This window comes from Equus przewalskii, chromosome 23 (assembly GCF_037783145.1).
Source record: "Equus przewalskii isolate Varuska chromosome 23, EquPr2, whole genome shotgun sequence".
Classification (NCBI taxonomy): Eukaryota; Metazoa; Chordata; class Mammalia; order Perissodactyla; family Equidae; genus Equus; species Equus przewalskii.
In genome coordinates, this window is record NC_091853.1 from 18,963,166 (window position 1) to 18,983,746 (window position 20,581).

Here is a 20,581-nt window from a genome sequence, read left to right on the forward strand (position 1 = left end):
TACTCCAGGATATTTAGAAACAAAAAACAGAAGAAAGTGTGTGTCCATGAGGAGGGGTGGAATAACAAATTCCTATACATCAATTCACAGAATATGAGGAATAACAGGAAATGACATAAATATGATCTGTACCTTAATTACTCATATATTAAGTATTAATTATTAACTATACATCGTGTGCCAGGCATGTTTCTAGTCATCATGTAACAATTGATTATTGAGCACCTACTGTGGGACATATGGTATGACAGGCATTTGATTGCATCATTGAATGAGAAAGATGTTGTCTCAGCCCTCAGGTTCCTACATCTACCGGGAACACAGATATTAAACAAGTAATGACTTTTGAGTGTGATGAGGATTATATGGTTATAACATGGTGTGTTAGGGATGGTAAGGTTCAGAGAAGATCTCCTCAAGGATGAATCTGAGCCTTAAGGACAGGACTGTAGAGGTGAGTGAGGAGTTGCCTACATCTTTCACCTAGAAGTGACAGAGCTAGAGTCAGCCATCTGTTCTTGCTGAAACTGAGTGTAAAAGGAAGAGTAGCAGGAGACAAGACTGGAAACATACATGGCAGCAGCCAAACTGTGAAGAGTCTTGGGAACGTTCTGGAGAATTTGGACCTCGTTACAAAGGCAATAGAAGAAGCTTAAGCAGGAATGTGTTACAACCAGATTTCATTTCCAAAAAATTTCCTCTGATGACAGAGTAAAGAATGAATTGAAGGGACTGTTTTCATCCAGGCCTGAAAATGCGGGGGCCTGGTCCAGCATGTGGCAGTGGGGAAAGAGAGCAGGAATACTCCTCTAGGAATTCAAGAACCAGGAGCAGAATCACAGCCTAGTGCATTTCTAGATGTAGAAAGTGAAGGGGGAAACTAACAATGATATTATTAGCGTAGTATACAAAACAACCTTCCCAGCTGAAAGGTTTATAAAGAGAACGTTTTCTTAAAACATATTTGGAAACTGGCTCAGCAGAAAGATGAGAAGTTTTAGCATTTCAGCATCTGTGGAAAGCTAATTCCATCAAAACCTGAAAAACTCTTTGCTTGGAGCAGTGCTACACTCAGAATGTGAATGTCAATGTCCTGACTTGGGAATTGCTATTCACAACTTAATTCTGTGCACATGGTGCGAGGTGTCATGGTGTATTAGTGGTTCTGAAAAGTCCAGTGTGGCTAGAAAACTGAAAGCAAGGAAGAAAATCATACAAAATAAAGCTAGGGGGGTTGGACAGGGTCTAGGCTGTGAAGGACTTTGTTGACCACATTAAGAATTTTGATTTTTATCCTAGAACAATGGAAAACCATTAAGAGTTCTAGTAAGTAGAATGGCATGAGTAGAGTTGCACTTTGAAAGACCATTCTGACTGCAAAGCGGAGAGCTACTTAGAGCTGGACAAGAGTGGATTCTGAGAAAACAATGAATTATTAGGAATTGTGTTTGGCTGTGAATAACTGAGAGTTTAAATATCATGGCTTGAACAAAGAACTTTTGTTTTTCTCGCTGAGTGAGCTGTCTGGAGGTCAGCAGTAGTTGCATGGTTCAGCAGTTCAGATATTTACAATTCTCTTGGCTTTTGCGTCTTGGTTCATCAGTGATCATGCATTGTCTGCTCATCCCCAGCATCACTAGATGCAACAATAGAGCAGGAAAAATAGGAGATGCAAAGAGTCTCCCCTTTAGGGACTTAGAAGCCCCACAAAACAGCTTTCACTTGCATCTCATTCGTCCGAATCTTCACATGCCACTCCATCTACTGTCTACTAAAGAGTCTAGGAAATGTAGTTTTTAGCACATTGACAACCCAACAAAATTGGGGTCTCTTAATATGAAAGACACAAATAAATGATGTTGAGTAGGCACCTACAGCCAGGAAGGAGGAGATATTAGTCCAAGTAAACGGTATTGTAGCTCAGATTAGCGATTGAGTTGAGAGGAAAAGGTGTATTCTAGAAATAATTGGTAAGTAGAAGTATGAGTACTTAGTTGTGGATTTGAACATAGGGGAATGATGAAAATGAAGATAGCAAGAATGATTCCTAGTTTCTTTCATTCATTTCTAGTCATTCAGGTGACTGAATGGTTGGTAGATCTATCACATAAACGCAGGGAATGGCTGGGAAAGGACCAAGTTTTGAGAAATAAGGTAACAGGTTCAGTCTGAATACATGTTGAGTTTGAAGTAGTTCTCAAATGTCCCACTGGAGTTATTTAGCTGATTATTGGATTTATGGGTCTGGAGTTCAGAAGAGAGATCTAGGCTGGAAGTATAAGTTCTGGAGTCATTAGAGTATGGCCAACTCCTACTCTGCCCAAAGTAAAAGACATATGGACAAGACACAGAGTGAAATCACTTAACACATGTAAGATCTGATGACTGAGGTTTGTACCAGTTAATTAACCACATTATTGTTTCTGTTTCTGTTGTGGTTTTAAATCTAGTGACTATAAGCTTTTGAGGATAAAGGCCATGCCTAATTAATCTTTGTATCCACAGTGACTGACACATAGTAAATAACCAATAAGTGAGAAAAATAAAGAATTGACCATAGTCAAGTGGAGAATCAGATAAGTGCTTTTGAGTGATACAAACAACACATTATGGAAATTAAAAGGGATAGAAATTTTATAGTTTGTTGAGAGAATCTAGAAAGGATTTATGATTTTTACAAATGAATTTAATGACATTGTGACCTTGATAGTACTTGAACGTGCTCAGTTAGGGGATGAGACTGTGTGGAGGATGTTCCAGTGGAAGGAATAGCATTAGTAAAGTCCCAGAGCAAGAAAAGACTGGACTTGTTGAGAGTCAAGTAATTTGAAGTCTAGGTTACATATAAGTATATTAAAAGTAGATAATATCATAAAGATAGATCAAGGCCACATTGTGGAAGCCATAGAAGCCAAGATGAAGAGTTTTTATTTAATTCTGTAAGTGGCATGGAGACACTGAAATCTTTTAAGCAAGAAATCGGGATCGATCTAAAATGCGCTTAATAAAATGTATTTTGATGGCAGTACATAAAATGAATGAAAGTGAAAAAGAGATCATGTGGGACAATGGTTAAGAGACTCTGACTTCTTAATTATAATCTGAAAAGGAGTACAGATTTAATATATTATCTTTTTCTAGAAAGGAAAATGAGGGCTATAGGTAGAAATTTTTAGGAAGCAGGTTTTAACAATAATACCAACAGCTGTAGTAGAGATTGTAATAGTCATAATTTTTTTCAAACCCTTAATTATAAAATAAAACAGATTCAGAAACGCAAAAGAAGTATAGAGAGATTATCTCATTAAATCCTCACAACATTCCTATTAGTTAAATAATAGTGCTGTCTGTATTTTAGAGATTTACCCAAATCCACTAACCTAATAATTGTTGGAGCCATGATTCAAACTCAGGCTGTTTGACTCCAGACCCTCTGCTATGAGCCTCTGTTCTAAACTATGTGCCTGATTTAAAAAAAAAAACAAAAAAGCCTAATTCTTGGAGCTGTCCAACAGCTATTTTGGCTGCCTTGTGACATAGTAAGCTGGAAACATTCATAGAAAACGTGAATGATCATTGTAAGGGAAGTCTGTTTTAAAGGGATTCCTAGGAACTTGGAGATAGTTGAAATAAGAAACCTTAACATTTCTTCTAAGTGTTCAGATTCTTTAACTTCCTCTTGAGAAAGGTTATTTAGAAGTATAAATAACAAAAAAGGAAATTATTCCTGCCTAGACACAGCAAAGGTGTTTTATGCAGAAATCGTCTCAAAATGTAACTACTTTTTCTTTTACTTAGTCATTGTTTCCTCTTAAAGTTCTTTATGGAAAAGATAATAGCAAACTTTCGTAGCATTTGCCTGTTGCTTTTGTAGAAACAATAGATATTTAAAATAAGTAATTAAAATTTAAACTACTAATATGTTTAAGTACCTCTTGTTAGGTTTAATTTTTAGTTTTTTCAAATCTTCACAGTTAGGTGGCACTGCTCTAATTATGTGAATTCTAGTTGCTGTACTATAATTACCTTGTAATGGCTTGCCTTGTAATTTACTTCATGATCTGTTATAGGCATGATCCATCCCTTTTAAAATAGTGCCAGTGACAAATGGTAATAATAACTAGGAATTATCATGATGGTATCCTTATCCTAATCAATTTATATAACGTGAGCATAAATTTGAGTTGAATTTTTTTATTTTTTTAATCAGCAGTGTTTTATCAAACAGCACATTTATTTTGTTGTGTTATTGTTAATTCCCTTTAAATAGAACCACCTCATATCAATGGATCTGAGGAAGCTGTAGAGATATCAGTGATTGTTAATAATCCACTTGAGCTTACCTGCATTGCTTCTGGAATCCCAGCTCCTAAAATTACCTGGATGAAAGATGGAAGGCCCCTTCCACAGATGGATCAGGTGCAAACTCTTGGAGGAGGAGAGGTTCTTCGAATAGCTAGTGCTCAGGTAAGTGTCAAAGTTCATGCAATTTTATCCTAGCTTAAACTTTTCACTTGCCAATATATGAGAAATGTTGGAGAATTATGTCTTTGAATCTGGATGTATCACAGATGTCTGTAACTTAACAAAGGTAGATTGATTCTATGATGTGCATGATTGGGTAGATACTTACAAGGTAATATGACTAAAAAGAGGTGGAAGTATCATATTATAACTTGGAAGAAAGCAAGATACTCTCATGTTAATTTTTGCAAGTTTTCACAGTGCTATAAGTGATAATATATTTCCTAAAGTTCCTAATTTGTGCCATGTAACCCTTTACAGAACTGGCAAAAGCAACCCAACATGCATGTATAGGAGGCCTCAAAGAGCACTTCTGATCTCCAAAATAAACTATGGGATACGAAAATCTGAGGAGAGACACAATTTTTCAAAAAATGATCAATTCAATGAAATTGACTCTTCTTTAGTTTATGTGAAAGGAAATTAATCTGAAATATGAATGTATTAAAGAGAAGTATGTCTGAGATGTCTTGCTGTAATAATCTCCTATTCTGGTAGCAAAGGCAAACCTTATATTACAGATACTATCCATCTGTTCCCTAATGCCCTCATCTGTAAACTGGGAATAAAAATAGTAATAATATCTAACTCCTATACTCGGGGATTTAGAGATAATCTAACATGATGTGCTTAGACTGGTGCCACAGGCACGTAGTTTTGCTAAAATAGAGTTAGATACCATTGTTGTCGCTGCTGCTATTATTGTTGTTATAATCATCATTCCTTTAAAAATAGAATAGTGAATTTTTGATCATATTTTGTATGCATTTTCAGTGAGGAAAGAGGAAGGAAAGGGAGCTGGAAAAAAAGAGCTAAGGATTATAAATTGTGTGCAGTCCTGTGTTCAGCTCTGGGCTCTATCACACCTGTGACCCTCATGACAACTCTGTGAGGCAATGTCTTTATCCCCATTCTACAAATCCAGAAACAAACAGATGAGGGATTTACCTGGCAAGTCCTTAACTGCTGCTCGGTAATGGAGCTGGGTCTGGTTCAAAAGTCTAGCCAGTGGAACTCAGCACAGTTCTTGTTTCTAACATTAAGGAGAACACACCTTCTATTCCCCTCTTCTCGCCATCAAACATTGCAATAACACAGAGAAAACTCAGGTCAAACTATCGAAACATGTGCTGAAGCAAAACCGCTGAGTGTTATAATTTCAGTAGACCAAAAAGGATGCAAAAGAATTGTGTAACATAAGGAATAGCATGGAGACAGGAAAGTGTGTGGAATATAATCATAAATATAAAGGAATCATGGTAAATACACCTTGAAAGGGAGATTAACGCCACATTACAGTAGGTCTTAAATGCAAGAATGAAAAGTTGGATTTTTAACAAAACAAGACAAAGGTCCCATAGACTGTTAAATGGTGACCCACATGTTCTAGCTATTATGGAGAATACAGACAAAATACATAAAACATTTCTCAGCCGTCAAGAAGTTTCCAGTTGTCTAGGAGAAATAAACTACACATATGAGAAGATTACCAAAAGAAACAATAAAAAAAACTATTAAAAATGTCATAGAAGTGAAAAATTAAGTATTATCAAATCACAATACTGCTCTGGGTTTCTCTGCTCCTCTGTTTTCAGGTCATTTTGTACATATCTCTGTTATAGCACTTACTAAATTCTGTTTTACTTATCTGAACCTTGTCTTTTTGTGTATGTATCTTTAACACAGTTATGCTTGGCACATAATGGTTGCTTTGCAAATTCTGAATTGTGTGGTAGAAACAAGAGTTTCCTAAGACATCCCCCATGAAACACTCATTCTGTGATTATTTCCAAAGGGGAAAAAATTCTATGACCCAATAGATTGGGGAAACTTTATATGCTCTCCCCTCCCCTCCTTTGTGAGCATAATGTACGTCAACAACTCTGCAAAATCTTACTCCAAAGAAATCTGATTAACTATAAATTTTCAAACACCCTATTAACAATACGCACTATGGAAAATGTAGCTACAAATAATGACTCTCAACAAACAGAAGAGCATAAGTTGTCAGGAAATATTTCTTGAAGGAGGCAAGATTTAAGAGTAGTCATGAGTGGGGCTTCAAGTTTGGCTAAGTCAAGACAATTGGAGGGGGCCATATCATTGGGAATACACTGAGTTGGTAGAGAAGAGTTGACTTTTAGAGGTTTTAAAGATATGATGAGAAATTCAGAAATTATTCTCTAGCCAATAGTACATCGTCTTGAATTCTTAATTGAAGGACTGTGTGCATGTCATTCTTCTAAAGTTGTGTTCAAGTATTTTTCCAAACATACCATTCTTAACATACTCGTCTTAAATTTTTTCAAAGGAGTTTTTGCAGCCTACCAAAAAGTTTTTCTGTAACCTATAAAGTCAGTTTTGAATGTAAAAATTAAAAGATTCCCTGTATTCTAAGAATGTTCAAGTAGAAAAATAAATGAAAACAGAATTTTTTTTTGCTTTTCCAAAATACGTTTTTCACTGTAGTAAGATCATCTATTTTCCAGAGTATACTTTGCTCACATATAAGCATGACCTGTGTCTATACAATGTCAAACATATGAGGGAAGACTCACGCTTCCAGTGGAAACTATGCAGGGGAGTTTTTGAAGAAATGTTTCTGGTTTTACACAGAAAATAGTCGAGTTTGCTGTCAGTCTGACCCTACTTACAGCCAAATTACATAATATAGCCCTTTGTTTTACTACATATGTTGAAAGTAGAGTCAAAAGATGGTAATAATGTGCTTTGTTTAAATAACCTGGTATTTTATTTATTTATTTATTTAATGTATTTTATTTTCTTCAGGAAGACTCCAATTGAAATTTCAGTCTGCAATTTAAACCCATAAATACTTATTTCTTCAATAAACACTGAGTATCTAGCCTGTTGTGTATGGTTCTAGGACCTATATATATCTGCCTTTTCTGAGTTTGTCAAATATACCTAACATGCAAGCATTCTGAGATCAAATACAAAAACCCTGTTAAAACATAGATTTACATAGAACAGAGATGCCAAGTAATGCTCGGTATCAGAGTGCCAATCACAAATGTTAAAACAGTTTATTAAATTTTACTTATCGTGCTATCTTTATGATATCTTGCTTTTTATGAGACTTTCATATTCATTCTAGTGGATTATTCTCATTACCAAAACCAACATGTAAACGTTGTATAATTCACTTATTTGGCTTTTGTAGGTGGAAGATACAGGAAGATATACTTGTCTGGCATCCAGTCCTGCAGGAGATGATGATAAAGAATATTTAGTGAGAATACACGGTAAATTGGGCAAAATGTCCTACAGTCCATCATACACTAATGCCTAATTAGAAGCCATAGTTTATGAGCCATGGGGCAACCCCTTAGCACATCATTCATATGATATGTTCATGCATTAGGAAATATGTACTTTGCAAATCTCATTCTTACGTTTGACTGATCAAGTGCTTTTCGAGACTAGTTCAGTGAATTTTTTGTTCCTGCACAAATAATTCATATTCACTGGTTTAAAGTCATAGAATATACATTATGATGAAAAAGAAAATAAAAATCATCTATAATCTCACCACATAAAGATAAGACCTTTTTACATGTAAATATTTTGTCACAGACACGTGATCATCCAGCATATAGTATTTAATTTGTTTTTTTATCTCACTTAATGGTATGGTGTACATGTTTTCATGTCAAAAATATACTTTTATAACATTAGTTTTTAGTGATTGCATAGTGTCCCCTTTTATGAATATACCATCATTTCTTTAATCCATTCCCTGTTTTTGGATACTTAGGCTGTTTCTATATTTTTGCCAATATAAGCCACACTTTTATAGATGTCTTTGTACATACATGTTGGCCTGTTCCCTTAATTATTTTATTTTGATAAATTCCTGTAAGTACACTTGCTTGATTATACACACACACACACACACACACACACACAATTAAGGCCAAATAACCTTCTTCTAGAAAAGTTGGGCCTATTAGACTCTAGCCAACACTGTTTTAACATAGCAATGGGAATTACTCTTCATGGAGAGAAACATTTAAACAAACTAAACAGAAGATCTTTATCTCATTCTTACAGCCTAAATGACTAGGCAGTGCAAACTATAAGGCTGGTATAACGTAGGAGTTTTCCCTGCCCCCTGCCACTCCTACATACAAATTAGGCCTGCCATTCGTTAATTGACGTGTAAACTGTGTATGTGAGTCACGTAAAAAAGACATTTCAGCATATTAAGAAAAATATGTACATTTCTGTATGTTATGATAAACAGATCCTAATTCAGTACTTTTAAAATCTGATGTTCAGAGAAAATTATTACCAAATGCAGAACCTAGACAAGAAAGCCCTTCTTTGTGCCTCAGTTTCTTTACCTGTTAAGCAGTGATAATTATGTGATTATATTACTTATCCTATCATTAATGTGGCAGGTGGAAGAATTCTATTCTTAATGGATGTGAAAGTCCTGAGTAAGGCAAAAAACACACCACCTGTTTCACTATTTGTAATCCTTTGTACTATATGTTGAATGATATTTTAAGTTTATGCCTCTTACTTCATATAGCAGAAGCAACATTTGTTGAACCCCTGTGATAATTCAGATCATTTTACATCTCATTTATTGAAAACCTTTGATGTATTTGTTCTCACACCCAGTACCCCCTAATATTGCTGGAACTGATGAGTCCCGGGATTTCACTGTTTTACGCAACAGACAAATGACATTGGAATGCAAATCGGATGCCGTGCCCCCACCTGTAATCACTTGGCTTAAAAATGGAGAACGGTTACAGGTAATTCTTGCTAAGTTCCACAGGTTCATTTTGAGAAAAAAAAGAAATCATCTGTGGCGTCTTTGCTAGGTGGACAAAACCAAACAACATCAGGCTGCTGGTTAGTCAACATTGCAAGGTGGGCCCAGGGTCCTTTAATGAGCCTTCTTGTGTTCTCAGTTTTTGCTAGGGTAGTTAGTAGCTAGTTATGGGTCCAAAGACAGGTATTTTGATTTAGTCACCCTGTAAATTGGCCCAAGTATATATTTCCTGGAGCCTGTGGATTAAAGCTGGATTTGAAACACTCAGCTGTTTCTTTCCCTGAGAGAGAAGAAAGCTTCAGAGTCTCAAAGAACTGACCTGTCCTCCCACGCCTCTGGGCAAACCTCTTACTGAATTTCCCTGGGCTAAACTTGGACTGCAGGAGTGACCCCGAGGATCTGTGCAATACCCTTGGATACCAGGAGTCTAGGACTGGAATCCTTGAAGAACACAATTACTGGCTCTCTAACACTTCCCATGCTCAGGTGACAACTGTCTGCTGCCATAAAGTGTCACAGCCTGGGATCCTAAGTAGCCTTTCAGCGTAGGCTCAAAGCCTTGACTTTGAATGCTCTGATTGTCCTTATCCTAGTAGTTACTTATCCTTTCTTTTCCTCCTTTGTTCTTTCTCATCCTGTTAGTACAACCTATTGTGGTACACTGTGCCTAATTATAAAAGGCGGTGATATCCCCTAACACCTAAGGCAGAAAGACTTCCACCACTAAACCACACCAAATGCCAGACAGAGAGACACTGGATTCTAACTGAGAGTTACTTACGTGTTAAATCATCATGCATATCACTTAACCTTCCTGTGCCTCAGTTTCTCTATTTATTGTGTGCCTACTGTAATGCTGGGCACTATGATTGCTACTGAGAGTCTTGACCCTCAAGGAGTTCACAGACTATCTGAAAAGATACAGAAGTAAATCAAAGATTATAGAATGCATACTGCTGATAAATTGTATGTAAGAGGGATGTGCAGCATTTTATGGAAACAGAGAGGAGAAGCAAATAACCCAGACTGAGGGGTAAGGAACAGCCCAGGGGAGCCTCTTGGAAAGGGTGAGTTCAGTTTTAAATGCTGGATAGCTGTTGGGTGAGAAAGAAGCAGGGGATTCCAGTCATAGGCAATGGCATGTACACAGCCATTACAGGAAGAGGAGTGCCGCTGCTCCAGGAACTGCAAGTAGCTTAGTATGACTGAAGTACGTCTTGATTTTAATGATTCTGATGATTCCTCATAGATTGCAGGATTCCAGTTAAAACTGCCCAGCTTAGCTCACAAGGCCCATCATGCTCTGACTTTTCCTCCATAGTGTGCCCCCTGTGTGCGTTTCATTCTAGACCATTAGGTATTCAGATAGGGACTGAGTGAAGGTTGATGATGAAGCAGGTCAGGCTAATCCCCAATATGACCAAATGATGTCAGTACGGGGACAGGGTGAGTTCAATAGTTATGAAAAAAAGATGAATTCAGTTTTAAACACTTTGAGTTATCTATAGATTATCCAAGTGGAGATTCTAAAAAACACTAAGAAATATAGGTCCACATTTCATCAAAAACATCTTTGATTTGTAGTCCTCAGTGGAAAAACCTGTTGTTGAAGCCATAGTTTTGTATGAGGTCAACCAGAAAACATACAGTATGAGAACACCTGTAAATGAGAATAAAGTCTAAGGCAACTCTGACAATTACAAGGTGAGCAAAGGAAGAAGAGAAAATGAATGGGACTGAGAAGGACTCAGAGAGATAGGATTAAGCCTAGAAGACATGGTGTACTGAAAGCCAAGGAAAAGAGAGGGAGCAGTTAACAGAGTCCATGTTAAGATACAGATTGAGTTGTGTCCACTGGGTTTGGCAATACTTAGAAGAGATTAAACATCTGAACAATGGGTCCTCAATAGAGAGTGATCAAGGCGGAAGACAGGTTACTTGTTGGGGGAGTTAAGGAAGAAGGGCAAATGGAAATAATTATGGACTATTCTTGAAATATGAAAGAGATTTGTGTGTGTTTATTTACTGAAAAAAAGAGATTGAAGATAGAGGAGAAAGAAAGAGAAGTTTATAGGACAAAGTGTGTTGGATGGAGAAGGAATGGGACCCTGATCATGGGTGAAGAGATTACCCTTGGGCAGAAGGGCTGACCTTTTCTGCAGAGATGGGAGGATGGGAAGGTTGCATTGGGATGCAAGATGGGAGGAGGAGAGAATTGCAGGCCCAGGGCTCTGCTTTCCTCAGTGGAGTAGGAAGCAAGGTCACCAGCTGAGAATGAGGTTCTATCTGAGGAAAGAAGTCAAATTTGGAAGAATCATTCGTGGTAAATGGAAAAAGAACCAGAGAAAATTGTAGTGAGACTTAATAAGTTAGGAGAACCTTCTGATGTTTGTGGAAGAAAGACATCATAAGAATCAACTCTGAAATTTTTTATTCGCCTAAAACCCTGCTATACCCATATAAAAATTAAAATGTTTTGCAGACCTTATCATATATGTTTAAGAAATCACTTATTCTCATCAAAGGTAACAAAATTTATCACTAATAGCCCCTATAGCAATAAAGGGCCTGGAGAAAATGTATGGGCTTTTAAAATAAATGGACCTGAATTGCATATTTTTGTGTGAACACCTTTTTTCGCTGAAATATATATCTACCTAAGAAAGAGCCCATATGGTAGAAAAATTTTATCTGGGCTCTTCCTGAAGTACTTCCATCTTAGGCACAACCAGAAAATATCAGCTTTTGATGCTACCTGGCATTTTTTTACTGATTTTGAACATTATGCATTTTAATTTATGCAAAATTATTTGTTTGCATCTATTTCCCCATTCGACTTTATAGCAGAGATTAGATTTCATTGTCTCTATATTTTCATAATTCTTGGTCCCATGCCTGGACACAAAATAAATGCTTAACAAATATTTATAGACTAAAATCATTTATTCACCTATTTAAAAAATGTTAAAGAATAATTGTTTCCTACAAGATAACCAAAGTGAATTTATTAGTCAGAAAGCTTTCAGTTCTAAGTGACAGTATTCCAACTCAAACCAACTTATATGAAAAAAAAAAAGGTATTTATTAGCTGCCGAAATTGGTGAACTTGGGCTTTAGGCGTTACTAGATTTAGAGTCTATGATCATGTAATCAAACATCTGTGTCCTTTCTCCAAATCTCCGCTCTGTTTTCTTTGTCTTAGATTCAAAGCAGGCTGTCCCACGTGGTGATAAGACCGCCGCCAGGCTTATGTCATCCTCACTACCAGTGATTCCAGTAAAAAGAGCATGCCTTATTCCCCAACACTAACAGCAGAGTCCTGCAGAGGGCTCTGATGGGCCCGACTTCAGTCACCTGCCCATCCTCGAGTAGATCATTGTGGCCGGGAGAACTGGGGACACTGATTGTGCCCTTCCTTAACCACACATAGAGAAATAGTTCCTAAGAGTTTTTGATACCAGGATAATGGGGGCATGGGGAGGGGGCAGACAGAGCATACTAGAAGACACGCACTCTACAGTTCACTATAGTTACTTTGACGTTGTAAAGTAATATTTTATTCCCCTTTCCTGACATTTTAATGGTAAATTTTACTTGCTAAATCCAGGCAACCCCTCGAGTACGAATCCTATCTGGAGGGAGATACTTGCAAATTAATAACGCAGATCTAGGTGATACAGCCAATTATACCTGTGTTGCCAGCAACATTGCAGGAAAGACTACCAGAGAATTTATTCTCACTGTCAACGGTAAGAAAAATTAATCATTGTTTGACAATTTAAAAATTTAGCCAAGGGCATTCACAGGGGTGATAACCTTTTAACCTTTTTTTTTTTTTTGAGCGTACTAATTGAATTCTTGGGGTTATCTTATTTCTTTTGAAAAAGAAAATATGTAGTATTTGTATTATAGCTATATTCAAACTAACTTGATTTAAAAAATAATGGTAAAAGATACATTACTCTCTCTTAGAGAATACTATATGTCCAGTTGTTATCAGCACATCCTGAGGTTTTGTGTCATTCCGATTAGACCCATTGAGGAAGTTAATGTGCTCAGTCTCCAGATGACAAGTGGCCCGTTCCTTAGTTCACCTTTATTGATGCTGACGTTTGCGTATATGTGTGCTAGGGAGAGACTAGGCCATAGGAATGTAATTTCTCAAATATAAAATCTAAACACTAAAATTCGTCAAATTTCAGCAAGATAATACAAACTTTCCCCCAAAACAATTCCTTTGGATTTTTAATAAATGAAACTTTACAGGATGTTAGGTGACCCATACAACTAATATCTCTAATACTGTTCCCATGTGAACTCAATGATTAAAAAATACATGCTCTGAGACTTACATGATTAATCACAGATGTGCTTTTTGTTAAGACAGTGCACTTTCTGTTCTTTATTTAAAGTGAAGTTGTTCCAGTGTTAACATTCTTTGACGATTATTTGGCCAAAGAGAAATAAGAAATATCATCTTTAATTTGCATCAGACCAGAGCTGATTTTTATTCAAGCCTCTCTTATGGAAAGCCAGATTTCACACACCATATCAGAGATTTAAAGTCGTCTTCCCCCATGTAGTCTTTATTTTTAAATACAAAGTATCTGTAGAAAGACTTTTGGAATTAAACCCCAATTCTGTTTATACTAACCTGAATTAGCCATAGGCAAAGCTATACATTTGCCTCAAAGCTCACCTTGCGTTACCTCTTCAGAGTCTTAGTTCGGGCCATGTCGTTAATATAAATGAAGTTTCCCACGTGCATCTCTTGTGCAGCTCCTCCAAACATAAGGAGTGGCCCCCAGAGTCTTGTCATTCACTTAAATAAGTCAGCTGTGTTGGAATGCTTTGCTGAAGGTGTGCCAACCCCGAGGATAACATGGAGAAAGGATGGAGCTGTTCTATCTGGGAGTCATGTGAGGTAACAGTGCTGGAAGAGGATGAAAAATACTGTAAGAACTGAAATATAAATCTTCAAATCTTTTTTCCAAGGCATTATTTTTGTCTCGTTATGTTTAGAATTAGTCTGCTCATCTTAATACGAGAATCAAAATATAGTATTTTAAAAGCATAATTCCTAAGGCTGTATCCAAAACATAATGATTATAATCCATCCAAGATCAGAAGCCCATCTGCTTTGCACCTTTGCAGAATATCCTTTTTTTCCAGCAAGGGCATTGTAAATTTCTAAAGCAGGAAAAAGACTCAAAATGGATTTAACTAAATCTTTAAAAATGCTCTCAGTCAAACTGTGAATAATCAGAAAAGGCTGACTCAGGGGCTTCACTTGTGGTCTTTCTTATAGGTACTCCATCTTGGAAAATGGATTCCTTCATATCCAGTCAGCACATGTCACTGATACTGGGCGATATTTGTGTATGGCCACCAATGCTGCTGGAACAGACCGCAAGAGAATAGATTTACAGGTCCATGGTAAATATGTTTTGGTGAACAACATCCAACCTTTGGGTGAAATGTTCTTTGATAGCCTAAACCAGTGAGATCATAAAAACTTTGACATCCAGGGCTATTGAAATGTTTATTATACTATATTATGAATAGTCAAGAACCATATTTTCTCCTCATTATGGATGGCGTCATCACAACACTAATTTAAATTCACAGAGCCTTGTTTTGTTCATAACTACGAAGCAAGTTACCAACGATTAGTTTCAATTCAGCAGAAATACTTCACATTTGCTGAATGTGTTTCCCTCTTACCTGATGCCTTTGTTTCAGTTCCTCCATCTATTGCTCTGGGTCCTACCAACATAACCGTGACAGTAAACGTTCAAACTACTCTGGCTTGTGAGGCTACTGGGATACCAAAACCATCAATCAACTGGAGAAAAAATGGGCATCTTCTTAATGTGGATCAAAATCAGAATTCATACAGGTAAGGAATAATTTAATTTAAAAATGTCACCTATTTACAAACATTTTTAAAAGAATTAACATTTTAGTTCTATCGATGGGGACTGCAAATATATAAAGTATGAAGAATCAGCTAGCGTGTTGAGAATATATATTCTTTTCTTAGTATGAAATTCATCTTTCAACCTGTAGTCCTCTTCTGAACTGTAGGTGCAGCCTTTCTAGCCATAAGCCCTGTGGATGTCTGTCAGTGAGTCTACAGGATGAGATTTCTATTCGGCTTTATTTTTTAAGCACTTTTTGGAATTTTATAAAGAAAAATGATGAAAATATCATTTGTAATAAAAGTAAAACTATTCTGTAAAAATAATACAAGCTTTAGTTGTAGAATAAAGATCAAATTTTATACCTTGAAATACAACTGAGGTATTTGGCAGCATGTGTGGGAAGGAAAAACAGCATTTTCTGCAATTTTTTGCATTCCTCCGGCTTTGCTACCATAGCTCATAATATGACAGGGTATTTTTTTTAAAGTCTAGCTTTTAAATCACTAGGAATTTCTGTTGCTTTAGGTGAACATCATTTCTTGAATCTCAATTAAGTTAATAGATATCTTGTTGAAGGATTTGCCATTGTACTAAAAACAAATGTTCTTGTAGGTTTACTTTGACAAAAGTCAATTCTGATACATCAGGAAGTATGAAAGTAAGAGTGTTTCACTTGAAATTCTATTGCTTCTCTCTCTTTCTGACTCTTTTAATCTTTTGGCCTTGGGAGCTTAGGGCCTTGGAAGTATGGACTATGTGGAAAATGTGCAATGCCCTTGAATAAAAAAGCATGTCAAATATGTTCCCACTAGATCAAATCATTTCTATTCTATTAGTACACAATTTGAATTAAGAAAATAGATATTCTTATTTAAATTTACTTTAAACGATATATGTGTATATACTAAACCTCCTAAACATTTCAAGTGATCCAGATCGCTTCAGTTTTGAATTGGTTAGAAGTTAAGGATAACACTTACCGATGTATGTACTATGCATCTCCAAGTTACCCAACATGTGTAAGGAGACATGTGAAGCAGGGAAAGGTGCAGGACAGACAGACTTGTAGTTACCCATCTGTCAAAGTTATTGTGAAATTTAGAGATAACTTATGTGAAGTATTTTAGATGATGCCGAGAATGTATCTGATGCTCAGTAAACAGTGGCTATCATCAGTGTGCTCATTGCACTGTATTTCTCCTGGGAGAGCATGTTGGATCATGATATAACATTCAGAAAATTCAAGATTCCTTCTTCAGACAATCCTTCCACCCAGCTGCTCCCTGTCAATGTCAACGTTGAGTCCCCATTAACCCACTGCCATATAAACTTAAAGTCTGATACACGAAGTGTCAAAGAAATGATGCTCATTTTAATGTGAAGAAAGAGTTCCATTTCCCTCAATTCACAACATGGTACCATGTTGAACCACCTGGAAACATTTATGAAAACTGATGTACAGTAGTACTCATTGCTTTGAAATCTGTCTTCTAGGCTCCTTTCTTCAGGTTCACTAGTCATTATTTCCCCTTCCGTGGATGACACTGCGACCTATGAGTGCACTGTGACAAATGATGCTGGAGAGGATAAGAGAACTGTGGATCTCACTGTCCAAGGTAGAAGTGGCTTAGAACATGGATTGAAAGTTTTTATAATGGTATTAGTTCATCGTTTCACTACTGCGTAAGGGGGCTTCCTTTTCTACTTACCTAATATTCACTTTCAGTGTAGAAAGAGAACGATGTATGGGAAGGCTTTGGAAATCTATAAGGGTTAGAAACGTATAGTTTGTTTTCCTTTTGCTGTTATTGTTGCTTTAGTTCCACCGTCCATAGCTGACGAGCCTACGGACTTTCTAGTAACCAAACACGCCCCAACAGTAATTAGCTGCACTGCTTCAGGAGTTCCATTTCCCTCAATTCACTGGATGAAAAATGGTATAAGACTGCTTCCCCGGGGAGATGGCTACAGAATTCTGTCCTCAGGTAAGACCAAGCTCAGTGATTAAACATCTATTGATTGGATTAATTGTTAATGGATGACCTTGCCTGGCTTTTTGTTACACCACAATAAAAGAATAACATACATCTGCATTCCTGGACTTAGGCATCTGGGAAAAAATGCAGTTAGAGTGGAAAGGGGAACTAGGAAAAGGAAGAGGAAGAAAAGTCTGAAAATAAAGTAATAAATAATATCTAAGACTGATCTGAGTATAATAAGCATGAGCACTGGAATTTTATGAGCATATTTACTAAACAGAAGGTTTAGCAAGTTCGCGGGTTGCCTTTGAGTGAACCACACTTCTGCCATTGGCTCAAGAGAATGTCCATTCACTTAAATATTTAATGCCTTATATAGGCTATATACTCCACTAAGTTTCTGAGGATATAAAATTAAGACAGAGTTCTTGCATTCAAGGATTTTATAATTTAGCAGGTAAGGGAAACAAGTGCTATGATGGTTAATTTTTGAGGGTAGTAGTAGCCATCATTTGTAAAATTTAGTATTGGAAAGTTTATTGTATTGAAGAGAAAAAATAATTCATCTAAATGAAAATATAGGTGTTTCTGAAAATTCATCCTGTGCTGGGGAATTACACTGGAGATAAAGTAGCAACCAACATTCTGGGCCTTCATGAGTGTGTGCATATTATTCTAAGAGAATTTGTTTATTTCTTCAGTAGAAGGGAAATAATGGAAGATTTGTTCTCAGGATGAGGCTTGGCTTTCAAAGCAAAATGTTTTGGCTATCTCAGAAACCTGTATAGATTGGCAGCAATTAAAACTGTAAAATATAAATTAACTAACCTTCAGCACAAAGTGTTGTGCTAAAAACAGTTTGGAACTTTCTCAAAATGTTAAACAGAGTTACCATATGACCCAGCAACTCCACTCCTAGGTATCTGCCCATGAGAAATGAAAACATGTCCAGACAAAGACTTGTATGCAAATGTTCATACAGCATTATTCACAATAACCGAAAAATAGAAGCAATTCAACTGTCCATCAGTTGGTGAATGGATAAACAAAATGTGGCCTATCCACACATTGGAATTCTACTTAGCAATAGAATAGAAAAAAACATTGACCCATGCTACAACAGATGAAATTCAAAAGCTGCTCACAGTAAAAGAAGTCAGACACAAAAGACTTCTGTATGATTCTATCTATGTGAAATGTTCAGAAAAGGTAAATAAATAGAGACAGAAAGTAGATCAGTCATTGCCTAGGGCTGGGGTTGGGAGTGAAGAGTGAGTGTAAATTGGATGAGGTTTCTTTTGGGAGTAATGGAAATATTCTAGAATTAGATTGTGGTGATGATTGCACAACTCTGTAACTATACCAAAAATCATTGAATTGTGCATTTAAATGGGTGGGCTTCACCATATGTAAATTTTGCCTCAATAAAATTATTAATGATAATAAAAAAGTACTGTGCTAGGCACTTCAGGGGGTACAAGTCTGAATATCAGCCAAGCACCACTGTGCTGTGGGGACGAAAACACGAAAACCAAAGAGACAGTTATTGAACCAGGAAAACAGGGATGCAGTATGCTTCATTTTTAGGAGCAATTGAAATATTTGCCACTCAACTAAACCACGCTGGAAGATATACTTGTGTCGCCAGGAATGCAGCTGGTTCTGCACATCGACATGTGACCCTTCACGTCCAGGGTATGTAAGGTTATTTACTCATTAAAAGCTTGTTGTGTATTGCTTTTTTATTAAGTCATGTTTGTTCTTGAAAGGTGGTACTGTCTAGAGCTATGAACCATGGTAATATCTTGGGGATGTGAAAGCCTGGTAGTTATTCTTCAGTAGACTAAGGAAAACACACAGGTGACAAACCACGTAGAACAACCCCCAAATTATTTTTCTTCCTGAATTTTTATAATCTGTTGCTGCCTATAGTTTTCTAATGGAGTTCTTATGGAAACTGGCTATTGTAGCAAAACTCAAAAAATGTAGTATGGCCAATATTCTCTTTTCCCTGTGACATCAAATCCCTAATATTTTGAAATAATGAATTTGAGCATTTTTTTTTTCCTGAGGAAGATTCTCCTTGAGCTAGCATCTGTTGCCAATCTTCCTCTTTTAGCTGGAGGACAGTTCGCCCTGAGCTAACATCTGTGCCAGTCTTCCCGTATTTCATATGTGGATTGCCACCACAGCGTGGCCGCCAATGAGTGGTGTAGGTCCGCACCCAGGAACTAAGCCTGGGCTGCCAAAGTGGAGCGCACCAAACTTAAGCACTAGGCCACAGGGCTGGTCCCTGAATTTGGGCATGTATAACCTCATGACTACTGTAGAGATTTCTTCCACTAACTGTATCATTGCTTGTTTCTGTTGATTGGTTCTTATAGAGCCTCCAGCCATTCAGCCTCAGCCAAGTGAACTAGACGTCATTCTAAATAATCCCATTTTGTTACCATGTCAAGCAACAGGGACACCCAGTCCTTTCATTACTTGGCAAAAAGAAGGCATTAATGTCATCACTTCAGGTACCTACAGCTGTTTCTATCTAGAAAATCATGGCAAATCAGTGTTCTATGATTCAGAAGTCAGTATGATTTTTTTAATGAAAATATTAATTCTTCTCACTCTGCTTTTGTAACTGTGATGTAGGCAAAAGCCATGCAGTTCTTCCTAGTGGTGGCTTGCAGATCTCCAGAGCTGTCCGAGAGGATGCTGGTACTTACATGTGTGTGGCTCAGAATCCAGCTGGTACAGCCTTGGGCAAAATCAAGTTAAATGTCCAAGGTATGTAGATAATAAATCTCTATGTCTTCATTGCAAAGATGCATGTAACAGTGTATACCAAAATTGCTGTATCTAAAATAATGATGCTACACAGTTCTCAGTATTCTTCTTTTTCTTCTTCTTCTTCTTCTTCTTCTTCTTCTTTGCTGAGGAAGATTAGCCCTGAGCTAACATCTGTTGCCAATCTTCCTCTTTTTTCTTGAGGAAGATTAGCCCTGAGCTAAAATCTGTGCCAGTCTTCCTGTATTTTGTATGTGGGTTGCTGCCACAGCATGGCTGATGCATGGTATAAGTCCGTGCCTGGGATCTGAACTGGTGAACCCAGGCCACTGAAGTGGAGCATATGGAACTTAACCACTATGCCACAGGGCCGACCCTATCAACATTCTTAATTTACATTATCTTATTTTTTTTTTCCATTACACTTAGGAAGAGTAACATTTAATGTTTTAGGAGATTTTTTTGCATTGTTTGTATAAGAAAACTGAGGCATCTCATCATATTTTAAACTTCTATGAACCTCTGTTTGGTACTCCATTTCATTGTAGCACATATTTAAGGTGATT

At 36.9% G+C, this 20,581-nt stretch overlaps 1 protein-coding gene across 9 annotated transcripts in view; it reads left to right on the forward strand.

The window, feature by feature from the left end:
* Positions 1 to 20,581, forward strand: part of HMCN1 (hemicentin 1) — a 434,632-nt gene that overhangs the window by 346,333 nt on the left and 67,718 nt on the right. For all 9 annotated transcript variants that reach the window (XR_011532218.1, XR_011532219.1, XR_011532217.1 and 6 more), the window contains 12 exons: positions 4,271 to 4,467; positions 7,709 to 7,790; positions 9,175 to 9,311; positions 12,939 to 13,080; positions 14,111 to 14,255; positions 14,640 to 14,767; positions 15,074 to 15,230; positions 16,750 to 16,871; positions 17,076 to 17,240; positions 18,822 to 18,929; positions 19,619 to 19,756; positions 19,881 to 20,015. Coding sequence is in view for 3 of the 9 variants with exons in the window: in XM_008514091.2 (XP_008512313.2) it covers positions 4,271 to 4,467; positions 7,709 to 7,790; positions 9,175 to 9,311; positions 12,939 to 13,080; positions 14,111 to 14,255; positions 14,640 to 14,767; positions 15,074 to 15,230; positions 16,750 to 16,871; positions 17,076 to 17,240; positions 18,822 to 18,929; positions 19,619 to 19,756; positions 19,881 to 20,015 (1,656 nt within the window). In the remaining 6 variants the exon portion in view is untranslated. The remainder of the gene's footprint in view (positions 1 to 4,270; positions 4,468 to 7,708; positions 7,791 to 9,174; positions 9,312 to 12,938; positions 13,081 to 14,110; positions 14,256 to 14,639; positions 14,768 to 15,073; positions 15,231 to 16,749; positions 16,872 to 17,075; positions 17,241 to 18,821; positions 18,930 to 19,618; positions 19,757 to 19,880; positions 20,016 to 20,581) is intronic.